Raw genomic sequence first — 17,388 nt, 5'->3', positions numbered from 1 at the left:
CATTTTCGCTCTTTGGGAGCTGCGTGTTGACGGACGTGGGTTACTGACCTGGTAGCTGTGCTGCCGCTGGGTGGGGCCGGGGTGGGTCTGGGGTCCCTGGGGCGCGCCGCCCTCGGACGCGGGCCCCGGCGGGGCCTCGGGGTTCCGGTTCCGGGGGGTGTGCCGCTTTTGGTGTGGGCCGGCGCGCGCCCGGGTGTCTGCCCCTGCATGGGGCCTCTGGTGCGCTGGGGGGCCTCGGGGCCCGTTGAGCTGGTAGGGGGGCATGGTCATTAACACCTCTGGGCAGATGCTCTTCTCCTTCATTGGATAGGCACTCTGCCAGTGGGGGGAGGGGGAAAGGAGGGGGAGTAGGGACCTACCCAGCCTGGATGTCTACTGTCGAATGTATGGTGAGTTGTTTGAACGTTAGTGTTGGGGAGGGATTAAATCTACGGGGGGGGGGGGGGGGGGGGGGGGGGGGGGGGGGGGGGTTGACGTTATGGTGGGCTTGTGTCCGGCCCCCTGTCCCGGTCCTGGTCCGTGTCGTCTTCCGGTGCGGGTTTCACCTGGGGGGTGGGGTTTGGGATGGCTCGTGCGGGCCGGCTGGCCAGGGTCCCCCCCTCTTATTATTATTATTATTATTATTATTATTATTATTATTATTTATTATTTATTTATTTATTTAGTTTAAGTAGGCTTGGTGGGTGGGCTGGGGGGGGTTGAGGTGTTGGTCCTGGTGGGTGGTTGGCTGGCGGGCCCTGCGGCCTCTCCCTGGCCCCCGGGCTACGGTGGTGCCGCTGGCGAGGCCCCCTTCTCTGGGTGGGGCTTTCGGGGAGCGGGGGTGCCTATTGGAGTCAGTAGGGGAGCTGGCTCCCTGGGTTGGCTTCCCAGTCATTTGCTCCCCATCCCCGGACTCCTCCCTCTGCCTGCTCCATCACGCCGCCACACATGTAGGTCATGAGGGAGGGGGCGTTACTGGAGGTTGCCACTTTCTGGTGACGCCCCTCTCCCCAATTTTATCATGCATCTTAGACACTTTCACTTCAAACATTTTTCACATCGCACACTCATATAGGCCATGGTAGGGGGGGGGGGTGGGGGGAAGACGTCTGGGGGGGGGCTTATGTTGTGTGGGCCTCACCTCGGACGGCTCCCTTCACCTCCTCTCCCACTTAGACATTGAGGGTTCTGGGCAGTCACACGGAGGGGGTGCGCTGGCAACAGCTACCTTCCGGAAGGGGGGTGGGCTGTGCCGTGCATCCCCTTCGGCGCTCCCAGTTTTTAAACGCACTTGAGAACAACATGCAACAACACAACATTTGAGCAGGCGTAGGGAGGGTCGGGGTCTTCTGCACACCCCCGTTCTCCGATGGCGGCAAGGAGTCTGGGGCCTGGAGGAGGTGCGGGCCACTGTGTCCGGGGTCTTGGCGGGGGGCTGCGGTGTGCAGTCAGCGGCCTACCAGGTCTGGGGCTGATGCCTCCGCTCCCCCCAGGGGGCGGGGGGCAGGGATGGCAAGGGTAAGGTGGGGGGAGGGAGGGGGTTTATTAGGTATTTAGGGGGAGGGGGGGGCTCTGGCCGGGTGGCTCGTGCGGGTCGTGTTTGCCCGCCCTCTTGGGGGGGCCCGGTCCGGGGGGCGTCTGGTCTGGGGCCGGGGGTCGGGCACAAGCAGTCGTATAGTCGATTTGGGGTGACACCCCCCCCCTTTGGTCAGTGCTGGATGTGAGTGTTATGTGGGAATGTGTGTACAGCGTCTTTTTTTTTTTTTTTTTTTTCTCTGTGTGTGGTGAGTGGGGCACAAGGGAGGGATGGGGTGAATGAGTTTTTTTTTTTCCAGGTATGGGTGTGGTCCGCTCCCTCTCCCAAGAACATCTCAAGTCTCCGCTAGGTGCGGAGCCCATCCCCCCACGTCCTGCCCTCCTCCACTTCGTTGGCGTGCGCCTTGGTACCCTGGCGCATTGGTTGGCTTCGGGTTTGGGGCGGGTTCCCGGGCGTGCGCCGGCCCACTCCCGGCGGCCTCTTCGCGGGGCCTGGCCCCCCGGGGGGCGGCCGGGGCCCTCGTCGCGGGGGCGGGGCGCCCCTGGGGCCTCTGGCCCTCAGGGCCCATGGCCGGGACCACTTCAGCGGGGCTAGCTGCCGGCGGAGCCCACGGGCTCGTCTCCGCGGCTCTTGAGGGCGTCGGCATTGCGGTGGCTGGGGGATTTCCTCGGGGTCGTCTCTGCTCCTTCCTTGGGGGGGGGTTGCAGATATCCTGTGTCGGCCCCTCCTGGGCGACCTGCTTTAGGGACCCCTTTGGGAGTCCGGGGTTACGGGTCCCCTGACGCCTGCCTCTGTGCTCGGGGAAGGTGGGTCTTCGGTTCTCCACAATCACTATCAAGCTATTTCTGGATAATCTTCACCTAAACTAGTGCACTTTCACATCTCCCACAGGTGCTGGGTCCCAGGTATTAAGTGTTCACTTATATACAGTAATCTTATAATTTATTTATTTATTTATGTTTTTTCACTTTCTTTTTTCAAATATCACATTACACATGTCAGCTTACATAATAATATATATGATTTAGCAATGGCATCTAGGTGTTATTGGAGTGTATCTGTTGCTTTATGTCTGTTGGTTGTGCTGTTCTTTTTGTGTCTCTTTCCAGGTGATGGAGCAGACAAAGAAGGTTTTATCATTCTCTCCCTTTTATCTCCTCTTTCTTTCACCTCTACTCTTTTTTTTCTTTTTCTTTCACTTTTTGTTCTTCCTTTACTCTCCCATTGTCATGTCCATATAATTTGAAATTCTCCTTGCAGGAATCATAATAAAGCTATTTACAAGCATAAATCAAGTGGAGCACTATGGCGAAAGCTGTTTGCTCCACTTGTAAAAGCAAAATCTGTCGAGCTCTATCTGGCATTAAGATATCAATTCCTATTGCCATATTGCGAGACAGGACACTGGGAAAAGAAAAAAAAAAAAAAAAAAAGAAAAAAAAGAAAAGAAATTGGGAACATTTCCAGGGACAGCTTTTGCCGGGGGCAAGTCATCCGAAACGGGCACTCAAGGACATCTGGTCACCCTTGCTTCCTCGCTCTGAGTGGCCATTGTTGTCTGAATCCAAACAGTTGCTTCTCTGATAGGTCACATTTACAAAAAAATCCTGCCCAGCGATCCTGAATGGCTCGTCCATTTTATGTGGTATTGAAATCCCTCCCAATGGTAGGATTGGATGTGTGGAGCTCTGTGGAACAAAATCCATCAGGCGAGAGTCAGGTTACCAAAGCAGAGTTTTCAACTTCTCCAAGATCTATTCCATCCCACCAGCATGTTCAGGAACCGCAGCTGGCCTGCAGTTCTGCTTACACAGCATTTCAGTCTGAGTGTTGGTAGGATGACATATCTCACATAGTTCAGGCAGCCTTGACATGGACCGAAACAGGACGTGTCCAGAATTTCTCCATACTTTAGGTAACCGCCAGCTCCAAAAATCTGAAATCCTGTTGTCATGAATCCAAATTTGAACGCATTTTCAACATCCTTCAACAGACAAAATGGACAGACACACTATATCTTCCTCCCAGGAGTCCACCGTGTGTCCAGCTACACATGTCCCACTGGGGCACAGGGACTCTCCTTCGCCCAGTCTTCTCGTTGAAAATTTTTTATCAATTGTGTTGAGAGTCCACCTGACCAGATCCATAATTTACAATATGGTGAATATGTAAAAATAGTCTCTAAAAAGATTGATAGAAGCAGATGCAGGGCAGATACAGGGGAGGGAGAGGACAGGACAAAGAAAAGTGTCCGCCTTCATCAAGAGCAGGCGTAGAAGTAGGTAGTTGTAGGGGCTTTAAAGCAAAAGTTTACAGTTACTGAGTTATATGATAGGACTTTGTTACATTTCTAAAATATGAGGACTGTAAATACTTAACTAAAAAAGGTGAAATAGCAGTATTTAGTGAGTAACGCATAAAGAAAAACACAAGTATAAATACACCTGCACATATTCAAAGGTAATTTAGACTTGATGTTGTCAATCTGTTGGTGTTTCTGTTTTCGTCTGTGTTTTCATCTTGAGTGTTTCTTGCCTTATTTAGGTTTCTTCTCTGCTTATTATTGTTAGTATGCTGTTGTCATATAAGCTCCTTTCCTTTGACCCTATGGTTTGGTGTATTCCTTTAGTGCTTTTGTTTGTTTGATCCTTTTTAGTTTGTTCCCTGCTAAATGTCTGCTTGACATTTTCATATGAGTTTCTTGTTCAGCTCTGTTCGTGTTATTGTCTTTTTTCTGATTTGCTGTTTCCCTCCGTCTCAGCTGCTCCACATCTCCCCCTGATTGCTTTGCTTTCTCTGCTTCAGCTGAAATTTATTCCTCTCTGATTAGCTCCTCCACTTTGCCTGTCATTTCTCTTCCCTCCCTCAGTGTCATTTGTTTTCCTCTGGTTCCTCCTGTTAGGATGCTTGTTGTTTCCTCGTGTTTCAATCCCAGTCCTCTGTCTGTGCTCAACACCCTGTTCTCCATAAAGTTTTGCTTTTTCAATAAACCATTTCAATCACTCTCCTGCTCCCAAGTTCCTTTCTGCATGTTGGTCCAACCCTTGCCTCACACATTATAACAGATGGTACCATAAATTCACCATCATTCTGTGAAATAAAACTTTTTACCATTAAAGTAGAAACAAACTCCTGTCAGCCGCTGTTAGCCAGTTTCTGGTTTCAGGCAGTGAATTGTGCATCTGAACAAACTGTATCTGAACTTTGATCCTCTGTTCTGCACATATTATTCAGACCTGAATTTGTTCTGGATTTATTGGAAAAGGAAATTTTCAATAAAAGGATTAGCATCAGACAAAGTACCAGGATTTGGACATTTGTTCTACTGAAGAGCTTTCTTGTTTTTACTGCTCAGGCCTGGAGGTGGCTGATGGAATACAACCCAGCTGTGGTCAATCAGTTAATTTATGGTTAATAACAGTGATTTATCATATTTTCACATCAGCCAGGATTGATTTGGATAGTTTTTATTCCTTAATAAAATAATTTATCACGTAAAAATATCTTTACCCAGTTGTTTCTGTGAAATGAAACGTTTTTGATGATCTGAAACATTGCAACAAAGAGCAAAAACACAAAAAGATTAAAATTTTTAAAAGGGCTGTATTTCCACATATTTGTAATATAATATCGTTATAAAACACATAACCAATACTGAAACAAAAGAAGCATTGGGTAAACAAAAAATACCCAATTTATACTTATATACACTGGTGATTTCAATACAGAATCTATCCAAACACAGTTTAGGCAGTACCAAATGGGGCGACTTTTACCTTTATTTGTTCTTATCCAGTATCGACTGTACTAATGTTGTTTTAACGGTAGAGTAGATGATTTTTCAGCAAATGTAAGTAATAAAAAATGCTCTTTTTGAATAACATGCACAAGCCTGTCTTACCTGTTCTCTCGCTCCTCAGGGGGTTCTCCTGAAAGATTCTAGTTTTAGTCTCTCCATATGAACGTGTCGATGTAAACTCTCAACAGCAGAACAGCAGCTCCTACAGGCTTAGAGAGTTAGTTTGAGACCTGCTGAGCTTCTCATGTCCCAGGCAGCAGTGATCCTGGAGATCAGGGGTCAAAGGTCAAAAACCAGCTTAACTTCTTCTCTGCAGAACATTTCAACTCCAACTAGTAGGACTCTGACTGCTGGATGATCTTCAGCTGCTTCCTCCACTGAGAAATATGACCTGCTGTAAACCAGATGTGAAACATCTCAGTTTACTGTCCATTATTTTATGTGTGAAGATAAAATCACGTTATATGAATGTTTTAGGTGTTGGAGAGAAGATACTGATGATTCTGATGAACAATCCTCCATCATGTTAAAATGTTTTGTTCTTAAATCAGATAAATCTAAAGCAAACAGAACATGTTCTCTGCACCATCTCATCCACAGCTTCCACTGACTGGTCTCCTCTGAGCTTCATCATGATGACTCTGAGGATCACAGCACTGATCCTGATGGTTGGAATCACTGTTGGTATCATCACAACCAGAGGTGAGGAAGCTGAACTACAATGGAGACACTTTACAGAATTATGATTTTAATCACTTTATTTTCCTTCCATCCCAGGAAGCAAAAAGCCAAAGAAAGACATTAATGTAAGTGAAACAATCCAGCATGAAAAATACCTTCATAGAGCTTTTACACATAGATTCTGAATGACAAACCTGTTTAAGTCAGCAGTTTGTAACATTATTTAAACATTATTACATTAAACCTTTTCACCTTCTACTCTCTGCTCAGATTCTATTTGTACACAACAGATTTACAAGCTGCTGCAGTAACAAGGTTCTGGGTTCAAAGCCCAGTTGGGTCCTTTCTTCTTAGAGTTTGTATTGTTTCAGATATTAGATTGAGAATCTCCGAATGCTGTTGAAACAAAATTGGAAAGATCTTAAATCCAGATTGAGATTAAAATATGTTTAACTTTATTTATTCATGTCATGGTTTTTAGGTGTTTGGCCCACATGCAGAACACAATTGGGTTAATAATCAATTATTTAGGCATGAAGAAAACGCAGAGAGAAGCTCACAGTGAGCGGCTGACAGAAACGGGATTTAGGGACGATAGCTCTTCGGAAAAAAGGGAACAGATTAGAGCGGGCAGAGAGGGGCAACCAGCCAAAAATGAGGTGAGCTTACCCCTGGGTTCAAGTAACCTAGCCGGGGGGAGTGGAGCAGAAGAACGGATTCAGAAGAGCTCTTCTCTTAGGTGGAACTAGGTGACTGAGTGACAGGTGAGCGGGTTGATGGAACGGAGGCGGGGAGTCCGAGCAGCACGGCAGCTGGAAGCGGCGGGCAGTGAGCAGCTGGAGGAACCAGGGAGAATCCAAAGGGGAACTCTTGTCCAGCTTAGTAACACCAAGGGGGCTCGAGAGGAGTGACAGAGCAGAATCAGAGTGATAAGGATCCAGTGACTTGAATTGAGACTTCAGAACTCAGAAGAGTGTCTGGAGAGTGATTCAGAGTTTAAGGCGATCTGTGAGAAACAGGAAACCCGAGTTAGCGCTGTAAAAGTGTTAACTGTAGAGAGACAGGGGCCACTGAAGCGTATCCCAACGGTTTAACACTCCGGCGTCCTTCAGCTGCCTGCAACCTGCTTTTAAGCTCCAGCCCGGAGCTGCCGAACGAGCCGCAGGTGCATACCACGCCCACCTGTCAACTGCAATCACCTGTGAGAGAGAAGAGAGCAGGCAGTGCTGACAGAAAACTGCACAGCACTGCCTACAGAATCCTGACAGTCCAGTTTCTTCTTTTTACCTTAAAACATGTTAGAATTAAAGATTTAAAGATAAAGATTTGTGGAACTGTTAATATACCTGAGTAATAAATAGAAAAGAGGCTATAAAGGATTTATTCAGTGGCAACTGTAGTAACGTAATAGTAATGCAATATTGTCTTTATTGTCATTGAAACATACATAACAATGAAATTGGTTCTCTGCTTTTAACCCATCACCCTTGGGGAGCAGTGGGCTGCCATGTGTGGCTCCCGGGGAGCAATTTGGGGTTAAGGGTCTTGCTCAGGGACACAGAGTGCAGGCACTGGGGATCGAACCGGGTACTTGCATCGTTCTCTGAGTGCAAGCGCGCTGCTCTAACCACTAGGCAGCGACCCCGCCTAGTGATGCTTTGACGTTTATCTTTAAATGTTCAGGATGTTTATCTAACTGTATTATCCAGTTAATGTTTGGTTGTATCTCACAGGTTCATGATGCTGTTGATGACGACCCAGTGGACTATGAAAATGATGAAGAACGTTCTGCTGCCACCACACTCTGCTGACCTTCATCACATCAATTACAGTTTATACAAAAATAATGTTTTATTTCTATATTTTATCTATTGGCATGTGTGATCTTTTCCTTATATTTCCTGATAAATGAGTTGAAACAGATAAGCCCAATTATTCTTTGTTCTTATTATAATGAAAGAAAACCCAAAGTTTCTGAATTTGTTCACAGTCTAAAATCTTCTGGAGGCAGAGAGACAGATCCACAATCAGATAACATAAACTCGTCACACAGCACTGAGTTAATGTGCCGTTGTCTCGATCACATCATATAGATCCTGAACGGCCAGACAGATGCAGATAAATCTATGATCACAATTAAATTCAGACCTGTTCCAAACAAAACTTCATAATCAGCCTTTGAGCAATCAAAGACACATTAAATGGCCAAAATGGTGCATTAAACTGTCTGATATTCTTAAACTAGATAAAAAGTCTTATGCCTCCATTACTAGCACTAATAATAACTCATTGAAATCCAGCCAATCAAGTCGTGCCTTTGAGCAGGAAGAACAGTGCATAAAGAAAACAATCATTAAAGCTCAGTTTGCTTCACTCTGATCTATACTGATGCACTCTGGTCCAAGCCAGAAAGCTGGCATCTCTTCTTCTACTGATGTGACTGCTTGTAGCATCAGGTCACTGTTAAATGTCAGCAGAATAAGGATTATGGGTCTCCATAGCAGGCCAGCTCTCCAGCAGAGCATTCTGGGACTTGTAGTATAAGCTGTGAATGGTCTTTCTACCAGTGGATTGGCTCTAATAGAACCTGTAAATTATCTCATGGTCATATTTGTCCTGCAGGCCTGAGTCTGACCCCTCTGCTGTCAGGGGTCCATTTTGACCTGTTTGGATTCTGTTCTGACTCGGTTTAACTGCTCTGTCTGCAGAGTCTCAGAGCTGCTGGCTGTTAGTGGACTGACTGCAGCTCATTAGCAGACGTCACAGTTCCTCTTTGACGCCTCATGCTAAGGAAATTACATCATGTTGAACTTAAAAATATAAGCAATAAATAAAACCGTTTAATGCTCTTCACGGTCAGATCCTTCAGCTGAAACATGGCTCACTTTAGTTGATCTAAGTGTTACAAGGTAAATTAATTAAATGTAGTTTAAATGCTTTTTTCTGACTAAACTTTGTGCAACTAGTTCCTTCTGTTTGTGGTTTCCTGTTAGTTTCTAACAAAATCCTCCAAGTGTGATGAGAGCAAAATGATGGAACACGTGATGGGTGGTGGTGTGAAGTTATTTTCATCCATTAATTCAGCTGAAAAGAGGAAATAACATCAGTTCTTTCAGTTCTGCAGCAGAGAAAAGTCTCTCAGTGTTCAGCAGCTGATAGAAGGACAGGAGATGTTGGTTCTGGAACTGGTTCTGATCGTTGTGCTTCAGTTTGAAGGTAAATATCTGTTTTCTTTTTAATAAAGCTGAGGCAAATTAAAGGACACTTTGGTTTACTGTGATATTTTATAAATATATCAGAATTAATATTTAATGTTTGGAGAAGTCAGTTTGTGTAGCATGTATTAGTCAATCAGGCTTTGCTGAAATAAATAAAAACATGTTCAGAAAAGTTTGAATCACTTTTTAGCGTAGCTTTTTATAAAGGTGAATAAAAATAAACATTCTAAAAATAAATCAAACATGATTGAACACACACACACACACACACACACACACACACACACACACACACACATATATATATATATATATATATATATATATATATATATATATATATATATATATATATATATATATATATATATACAGGGGTTGGACAATGAAACTGAAACACCTGGTTTTAGACCACAATTATTTATTAGTATGGTGTAGGGCCTCCTTTTGCGGCCAATACAGCGTCAATTCGTCTTGGGAATGACATCTACAAGTCCTGCACAGTGGTCAGAGGGATTTTAAGCCATTCTTCTTGCAGGATAGTGGCCAGGTCACAACGTGATGCTGGTGGAGGAAAATGTTTCCTGACTCGCTCCTCCAAAACACCCCAAAGTGGTTCAATAATATTTAGATCTGGTGACTGTGCAGGCCATGGGAGATGTTCAACTTCACTTTCATGTTCATCAAACCAATCTTTCACCAGTCTTGCTGTGTGTATTGGTGCATTGTCATCCTGATACACGGCACCTCCTTCAGGATACAATGTTTGAACCACTGGATGCACATGGTCCTCCAGAATGGTTCGGTAGTCCTTGGCAGTGACGCGCCCATCTAGCACAAGTATGAGGCCAAGGGAATGCCATGATATGGCAGCCCAAACCATCACTGATCCACCTCCATGCTTCACTCTGGGCATGCAACAGTCTGGGTGGTACGCTTCTTTGGGGCTTCTCCACACCGGGAGGAAGTGGGGAAAACAGTAAAGGTGGACTCATCAGAGAACAATACATGTTTCAAATTGTCCACAGCCCAAGATTTGCGCTCCTTGCACCATTGAAACGGACGTTTGGCATTGGCACGAGTGACCAAAGGTTTGGCTATAGCAGCCCGGCCGTGGATATTGACCCTGTGGAGCTCCCGACGGACAGTTTTGGTGGAAACAGGAGAGTTGAGGTGCACATTTAATTCTGCTGTGACTTGGGGAGCCGTGGTTTTATGTTTTTTGGATCCAATCCGGGTTAGCACCCGAACATCCCTTTCAGACAGCTTCCTCTTGCATTGTTCCTCTTGGACCTTCACACTCTGCTCTTATTGGTTCAATGTGCAATTAATGAAGAATAGCCACCAGGCTGGTCCAATTTAGCCATGAAACCTCCCACACTAAAATGAGAGGTGTTTCAGTTTCATTGTCCAACCCCTGTAGATAGATATTTTTAGTTTCACGTAAATGATTGTTTTTGTGAAGGATGAAGTGTGTAAATCTTTAAAGTGTCTTTGTCTCTGCTGCAGGAACCAGAGGAGGAGAACTTTATCACAGATCTGGAGATGATGTCGTTCTACCTTGTAACAGTCCTTCATCTTCTTACTTATGCTCCATTGTTAACTGGATTTACATCAGAGATACAAGCTCAATCACTCTGTCAGAGGTTCAGGATGGAAAAGTTGTTCAGAGTTCACCTCGAGCTGCCAGGTTAAATGTGGACAGTAAATGCTCTCTGATCATCAACAACATCACTGCTGAGGATGCTGGAGCGTACATGTTTCGATTTGGACAAGGAGCTACCTTTGATGGCAGTGTGCTTCTGAGTGTTTTAACCAGTAAGTTTGTAGACTTGAAGGATCTGATGCTGTCAGACTCTTTCCTTCTGATTAACTTTGTGAAATACTTGTGTTGGACAGATGTTTCTGACTTCAGCAGTTCTGATGAACATCTGATGCAGTCAGAAGTTAAAATGTTGTTCTGTCAGAGTGAGAATGAATCATTTATTCAGCGCTGTGTGATGGCTTCAACCACACATCAGTCCACACTTAGTTTGACTTTACAGTCAGATATCTGATATTTAAAAGGATCATTCACTTAATTTATTTCTTTTTATATCTAACAATGATCAAATGAAAATAACAATGAGGTTTTAAATGTTATTTCTGCCCCCAACCATGTTTATGCTGAGTGACCTTTGTTGGGTGTGTGCTGCTTCCTGGTTGAGCTAAAGGCCGGGCCAAGCTTTGAGGACCCTGATATCAGGAAGTGGGCTCATCAGAATGAACGTTGTGCTCGGCTGCTGTGGGGCTGTTTAGATTCAACTAGTTGATCTTGGATTGTGTGGTTAAATGGTTTGATCATTTTTCTTCCAGTCTCTCCATCTCCACCAGGTGCTGATCCAACAAAAGATGAAGATTTCACATTACAGTGTTCTCTGGTCAGATACAGAGGGTTGGGTCCTTGTCCAGAGAAGAGCTTCCTCTGGGTGGATGAGACAGGAAGTGAGCTGCTTGGTGAAGGTGTTGGGTTCAAATCTGGAGGACAGACTGGCTGTGATTCTAATCTCACTGTGAAGCTTCAGGTCAGCAGCAACAGAAGATACACCTGCCAATTTGTTGAGGACAACACAGTGAAGGTAGAATCTCACTACACACCTGAGATTAAAGGTAGGATGTATTTTATTTAATGAGGAAATGAGATAAAAAGCAATAATTACCTGATTTGTAGTTGGAAGCATTAAGGTTTCTCTTAAGCTGCAGTGTAGAAAGAAAGGTGGACCAAACTATAATGTTTCACAGCTTATGAGAACAGACTGGTACCAGTAATTTAGCCTTTAGGAGGAAATAATGTCAATATCATAAGATCTGTAGAAAACTCCCAAAGACAGAAAAGGACATAAAATTGTCAAACTGGAAATAGATCTTGGTTTCTGTAGTTTGAAGACAAATGTCTGTCTGGTTTTAAATTTTGACCTATAATAGATTATTTTATTGAAATATTCTAGTAAAAGATGTTTTAGCAATTTACTGTTTTTTATCCTTCAACAGAATTCATACCTTAAGTGAAAACTGGCAGAAAAGCACAGAGACTAATATTATTAACAGCTAAATGTTGTATAAAACATTCTTTCTCTGCAGCTATCAGGGGAGAAGGAGTCCATATCTACCACAGAGCTGGAGATGATGCTGTTCTGTCCTGTAAAAGACCTTCATCATCTCTCTCATGCTCCACTGTTGACTGGTTTTATACGAGAGCTGAAAACATGGAGCGTCAACATGAAGTTCATGGAGGAAAAGTTCAGAGTTCAGCTCGAGCTGCCAGGCTGAGGTTGGACAATAACTGCTCTCTGATCATCAACACCATCACTGCTGAGGATGCTGGACGTTACACCTGTCAGCTTTGGGATGGAGGACGCTTTGACACAGATGTGTATTTAAACATGATGAGCAGTGAGTAATCTAAACTCATTGACTTTTATACCTGCTGATATCAGTCCTTCTTAACCCTGAAGTCCCTGCATGGAGTTGGCTGTTTAGATCATGATTGTTTTAATATTGATATTAATATTTTTATCCTGAAAAGTTATTTTCATGTTTTCTCCCAGTCTCTCCATCTCCACCAGGTGCTGATCCAACAAAGGATGAAGATTTCACATTACAGTGTTCTCTGGTCAGATCCAGAGGGTTGGATCCTTGTCCAGAGAAGAGCCTCCTCTGGGTGGATGAGACAGGAAGTGAGCTGCTTGGTGAAGGTGTTGGGTTCAAGTCTGGAGGACAGACTGGCTGTGATTCTAATCTCACTGTGAAGCTTCAGAGCAGCAGCAACAGAACATACACCTGCCAGTTTGTTGAGGGAAACACAGTGAAGATAGAAGCTCATTATGAGATTGAAGGTATGATGTCATCTTATTAAGGCAAATCTAGAATAACATTTATGATTACAGCTATATTATCTTTGTGTTGTGATCAAATCTGTTAAAATTGTAGATCGTATTAGCCATTGTTTTTACATTCTGCATTGGTTGTTTTGTAATCTCAGAGTTTTTTTAACAGGACTTCCTGTCAACAGACCCATCATCTTAATCATCGTTGGAGCAGTAATCGGGGTTCTGCTGCTGATGGTGGTTCTTGCTGCTGTTTTTATAAAACTCAGGAAAACCAGAGTTAAAGAGGATCACAGAACCACAACAGGTACTAAATTTCTTTCAATTGAATCGTAATTATATGGTATACTATGACATGGAGGTGAGGCGGGGGGGTCTGCGTGCTCGTTTGTCTTTGGGAGACACCACACATGGCCTGATATTGGGCAAGCCAATCCAACATGGTAAATATCCCTGATTTGAGCTCGGAGCGGTCCCGACTTTCCACTAAGCGGATCACTCTTAACACACAACACATGGCAGGATATTCTCTTAAGATTGTTTTATTCAGTGCCTCTCAGAAGGCGGAGATCTGGGTGAAAATCGGGCTACAAATCCTAGCATTTGAACCAGCCTTAAGGTGCTTATTGTTTCTGTTGCCTGAAAGGTTATTTTGGATGTCCTGCAGGAATTGAGCCTTTAAACAGAGTCCAAAAGAAGCAAACATAGATACTGCTCAGAAAGGTTGAGGATTCTTCTTTTCAAATATTTGTACCGTTGCACATTCACTCCGTCAAATGAAAGAGCTAACAATTTTTTTTTAAATGCAGCAATGTACTAAAATAACATTTTTATTTATAAATCTCAACACAGTCTTATTGTAAACCTCCGTGGAAGTAAAATATGAAAACGATGGATGACTATTTACACAAGATAGGCAACTATTACTGTCATTTTAATGTATTTTTCTATTTTATTTAGTTCCTCAGAAGGTTTTCCTGGTTCAGTGTTTTTTTTACTTGTCACCAACAAGGCCTGTAAATTCAAGAGTTACAGAACATCTCTGAACATTTAAGGTATTTGTTGATTATCTTCTGTTGAAAACAATATATTTCCTGAGTAAGTCGGGTTTTAATAATTTGTTGTAATGGTCACAAAGTCAAAGTTTGCCACGGTCTAAAGACTTACTGCCTCCAGTCAACATCAGCTCTTTTTCAGCTTGTTTAAGCTTGACCTGAGTTGCTGCTGCTGTCCATGGTGCTGGACAGTCAGTTTGAGCTTGCTTAAGTTTTACCTGAGTTGCTGCTGCTGCTGTCCATGGTGTTGGACAGTCACTTTGATCTTGTTATTGAGTGAAACCCTAAATATTCCAAGATTATTCGGTAGAAAAATGTCCTACAATGATACCTGCTTTATTAGCTATTAATTCAGACTATGTAAATGTTTTTTGAATAGAACTTGATTTTACATGTTATATACAGTGGCTTGCATAAGTATTCACACCCCTTGACCCTTTCCAAATTGTGTTACATTATAACCACAAATATATATATATATATATATTTTGGAATCTCATTTGAAAGACTAACACTAAGTGGTAGACAAGGGTACAGTGTAAAGAAATTATACATGATTTAAAAAAAATGTAGCCCCTCCTTCTCTAAGTACAACCAGTTGCCTTCGGAAGTTCCTTGATGGTTGCTAATGAATAAATATAATCCATCTGTGTGTAATCTAAATTCAGAAAAAATACAGCTAGTTTGTAATGGCCTCAGAGGTTGGATGAGTGAATATTGGGGTTACAAACAATGTCATCAAGTCCAAGGAACACATTAGAGGTGTCAGGGATGAAGTCGTGGAGACGTTTAAAGCAGCTTGGGCTATAAAAAGATTTCCTAAGCTTTGAACATCTCATGGACCACTGTTCAATCCATCATCAGGAAATGGAAAAAAGTAACAACTGTAAACCTACCAAGACAAGGCTGTCCAACTAAACTTAGAGGCCAAACAAGGAGAGCACTGATCAGAGATTCAGGCAAGAGGCCCAGTTGGTCTTTAAACAAACTGCAGAGATCTACAGGTCAGTTGGGGGAATCTGTCCATAGGACAACTATTAGTCATGCACTTCACACATATAGTCTTTATGGAATAGTGGCAAGAAGAAAACCGTTGCTAAAAGAAAACCATAAGAGGTCCCATCTGCAGTTTGCCAGAAGCCATGATGGAAGCATGTTGTTTTTGGCTAATATGCAAAATGCTATGTTTGACGAAGAACTAACACTGCACATCACTCTGAACGCACCATCCCCACTGTCAGAATGTTGGTGGCAGTATCATGTTTTGTGGGTGCTTCTCTTCAGCAGGGACAGAGAATATGGGAGGCTGAATAAATGGACCAGCTATTATATAGCTATATAGCGCTTTTCTTTTCTGACCACTCAAAGCACTGGACACTAGAGCCACATTCCCCCAATCGCTCATACTAACGCACACACATTTATACACCAATATGCAGCCCGGTAGGCAACTTTGGGTTAAATGCCTTGCCCAGAGGCACATTAACATGTGAGAAGGAGAAGTTGGAATGGAAAGCGTGACTTTTGCTTTTTGCCCATTTGCGTTTTTATTTGTTAGAAAATAAATCAGGTGTAATATTCTTTGTTCTTCATGAATTTAGATTACTTGTTTTGATATTTCACATAAACTTCCAACAAAATATATTTAAGTTTGTGGTTGTAATGTGACAATATATGCAAATGTTTAAGTGGTATGAATACTTTTGTAAGCCTCAATATTTTTTTAACTGATCAGTGTAGAAGTGAATGGAGTTTTGAACAGATGATTTGATAAAACAAGGAACACCAGAAACAAAATTGATTTTCCATATTTATATGGTTATGGTATATTTAATGTTCGAGGTGTACTGATATCAGTGGCTTGATCTCAATATAGAACTGCTAGGTAATACAGATTTAAACAGATTTAAACTGAACAGCTGCCAATACTGTTTTACAGCTTGCTCATTTTTAGCATAAACATAATATATAGGTTACTGCTAATGATGAACTACCATGGAACTGCTTGATGAGCATAGATCCACAGTCACCTGCATTGTGTCATTGACTTTGAAGTACTCCCTCAAACCGACCATGCATGTTGCGACAGTTGAGAGGAAAACCCCTCTAAACAAGGACAAACCTGTATCAGAACCAGGCTCAGTGTGAACAGCCTTCTGCCACAACTGACAGGGAGTTAGAAAAGACAGAGCAGAGACACAGAAAGAGTAGTTTACAGATGGAGTACTTCTATGTGTGAGAGAAGGAAAAGGTTGGTTGCAATAGAAGCTTCTGAAGTGACTTAATTTAGGAGAGAGACAGCAAAGCAGACAACCTTTGTGCCACTATTCAAGTGTAGAAGACAAAGAATAGTACATACATTTTGTTACAGAAAAAGCTCAGCCAACAGGTATTGATGTAGCTGATGGCTGAGTTTCCATTTATAATCAGAGATGGTTCAGCAGCCATTCTTCAATGGATCTGTAACAGAACCGGTTGCAAGTCACAGCCCTATCACTGCTTAATTAGAAATGTGCCCTTCATGTATTGTTTGAGCCTTCCCGTTTTATCAGGTGTTTTTGTGAAGAATCATGGTACATCTACACAATTTAACCATAGACAATCATATTTATTCTTACTTCCCTGCAAATAGATGCTCTAATATAGCCACCTAAATGTTTAAGAGCTGTTTTAAACAACCAATGGTGCTTGTTAACACTTCAAGATACAAATTAGTTTATCTGTAATCTGCACAAGCAGCAGGGAATCAGGAGTTAAACACAGCGTTGACAGCAAGATTTATGAACACCACCTGAGGCCCACCTGTTAACTTGGGAACAGGGCCTGTTTTTTCTCAATGGGAAGCTATAATTACACAGTGGAACCAATTTAGAGAATGGGGCTCCATGTATATTTTTTATGTGATGTCAGATGAGGTGCAGTAGTGAGAGTGGTGCAATAGTTACACATGAACTTCTCTGAAATGTTTAAGATTGGCTTCCTATCCCGGTTGGAGCTGATCATATCCATCAGCTATGTTACCTGGTTAGGCTTTCAGTCTTACATCGTGTGCACTTGAACACGGCATGGATTGAATTCACCACTGAACCCTGGAGTTATTTGGCTTTACAACAAAAACTTCTGCTTCAACGTTTATAGACTATAACAGGAAGTGGGTGTGACTTCAACTGGCAAGCATTGAACACTTCCTTTTTTAGAGAAAGATGTTTCTGACATGCTAAAATAAAGTGCTAGCTGTAGCGCTGCTGTTCAG

General features: G+C 43.1%; 1 protein-coding gene across 3 annotated transcripts in view; it reads left to right on the top strand.

The window, feature by feature from the left end:
- The window catches only part of LOC110368380, a 718,672-nt gene that overhangs the window by 628,477 nt on the left and 72,807 nt on the right, over nucleotides 1–17,388 (top strand). For 2 of the 3 annotated variants that reach the window (XM_036130484.1, XM_036130483.1), the window contains exons 2-5: nucleotides 11,570–11,863; nucleotides 12,335–12,646; nucleotides 12,802–13,089; nucleotides 13,250–13,387. In XM_036130484.1, coding sequence (XP_035986377.1) covers nucleotides 11,570–11,863; nucleotides 12,335–12,646; nucleotides 12,802–13,089; nucleotides 13,250–13,387 — 1,032 coding nt within the window. The remainder of the gene's footprint in view (nucleotides 1–11,569; nucleotides 11,864–12,334; nucleotides 12,647–12,801; nucleotides 13,090–13,249; nucleotides 13,388–17,388) is intronic. The other variant, XM_036130485.1, reaches the window with a different exon arrangement.

Source organism: Fundulus heteroclitus, unplaced genomic scaffold (genome assembly GCF_011125445.2).
Source record: "Fundulus heteroclitus isolate FHET01 unplaced genomic scaffold, MU-UCD_Fhet_4.1 scaffold_36, whole genome shotgun sequence".
Lineage (NCBI taxonomy): Eukaryota > Metazoa > Chordata > Actinopteri > Cyprinodontiformes > Fundulidae > Fundulus > Fundulus heteroclitus.
This window is presented reverse-complemented; position numbering and strand designations above follow the sequence as displayed.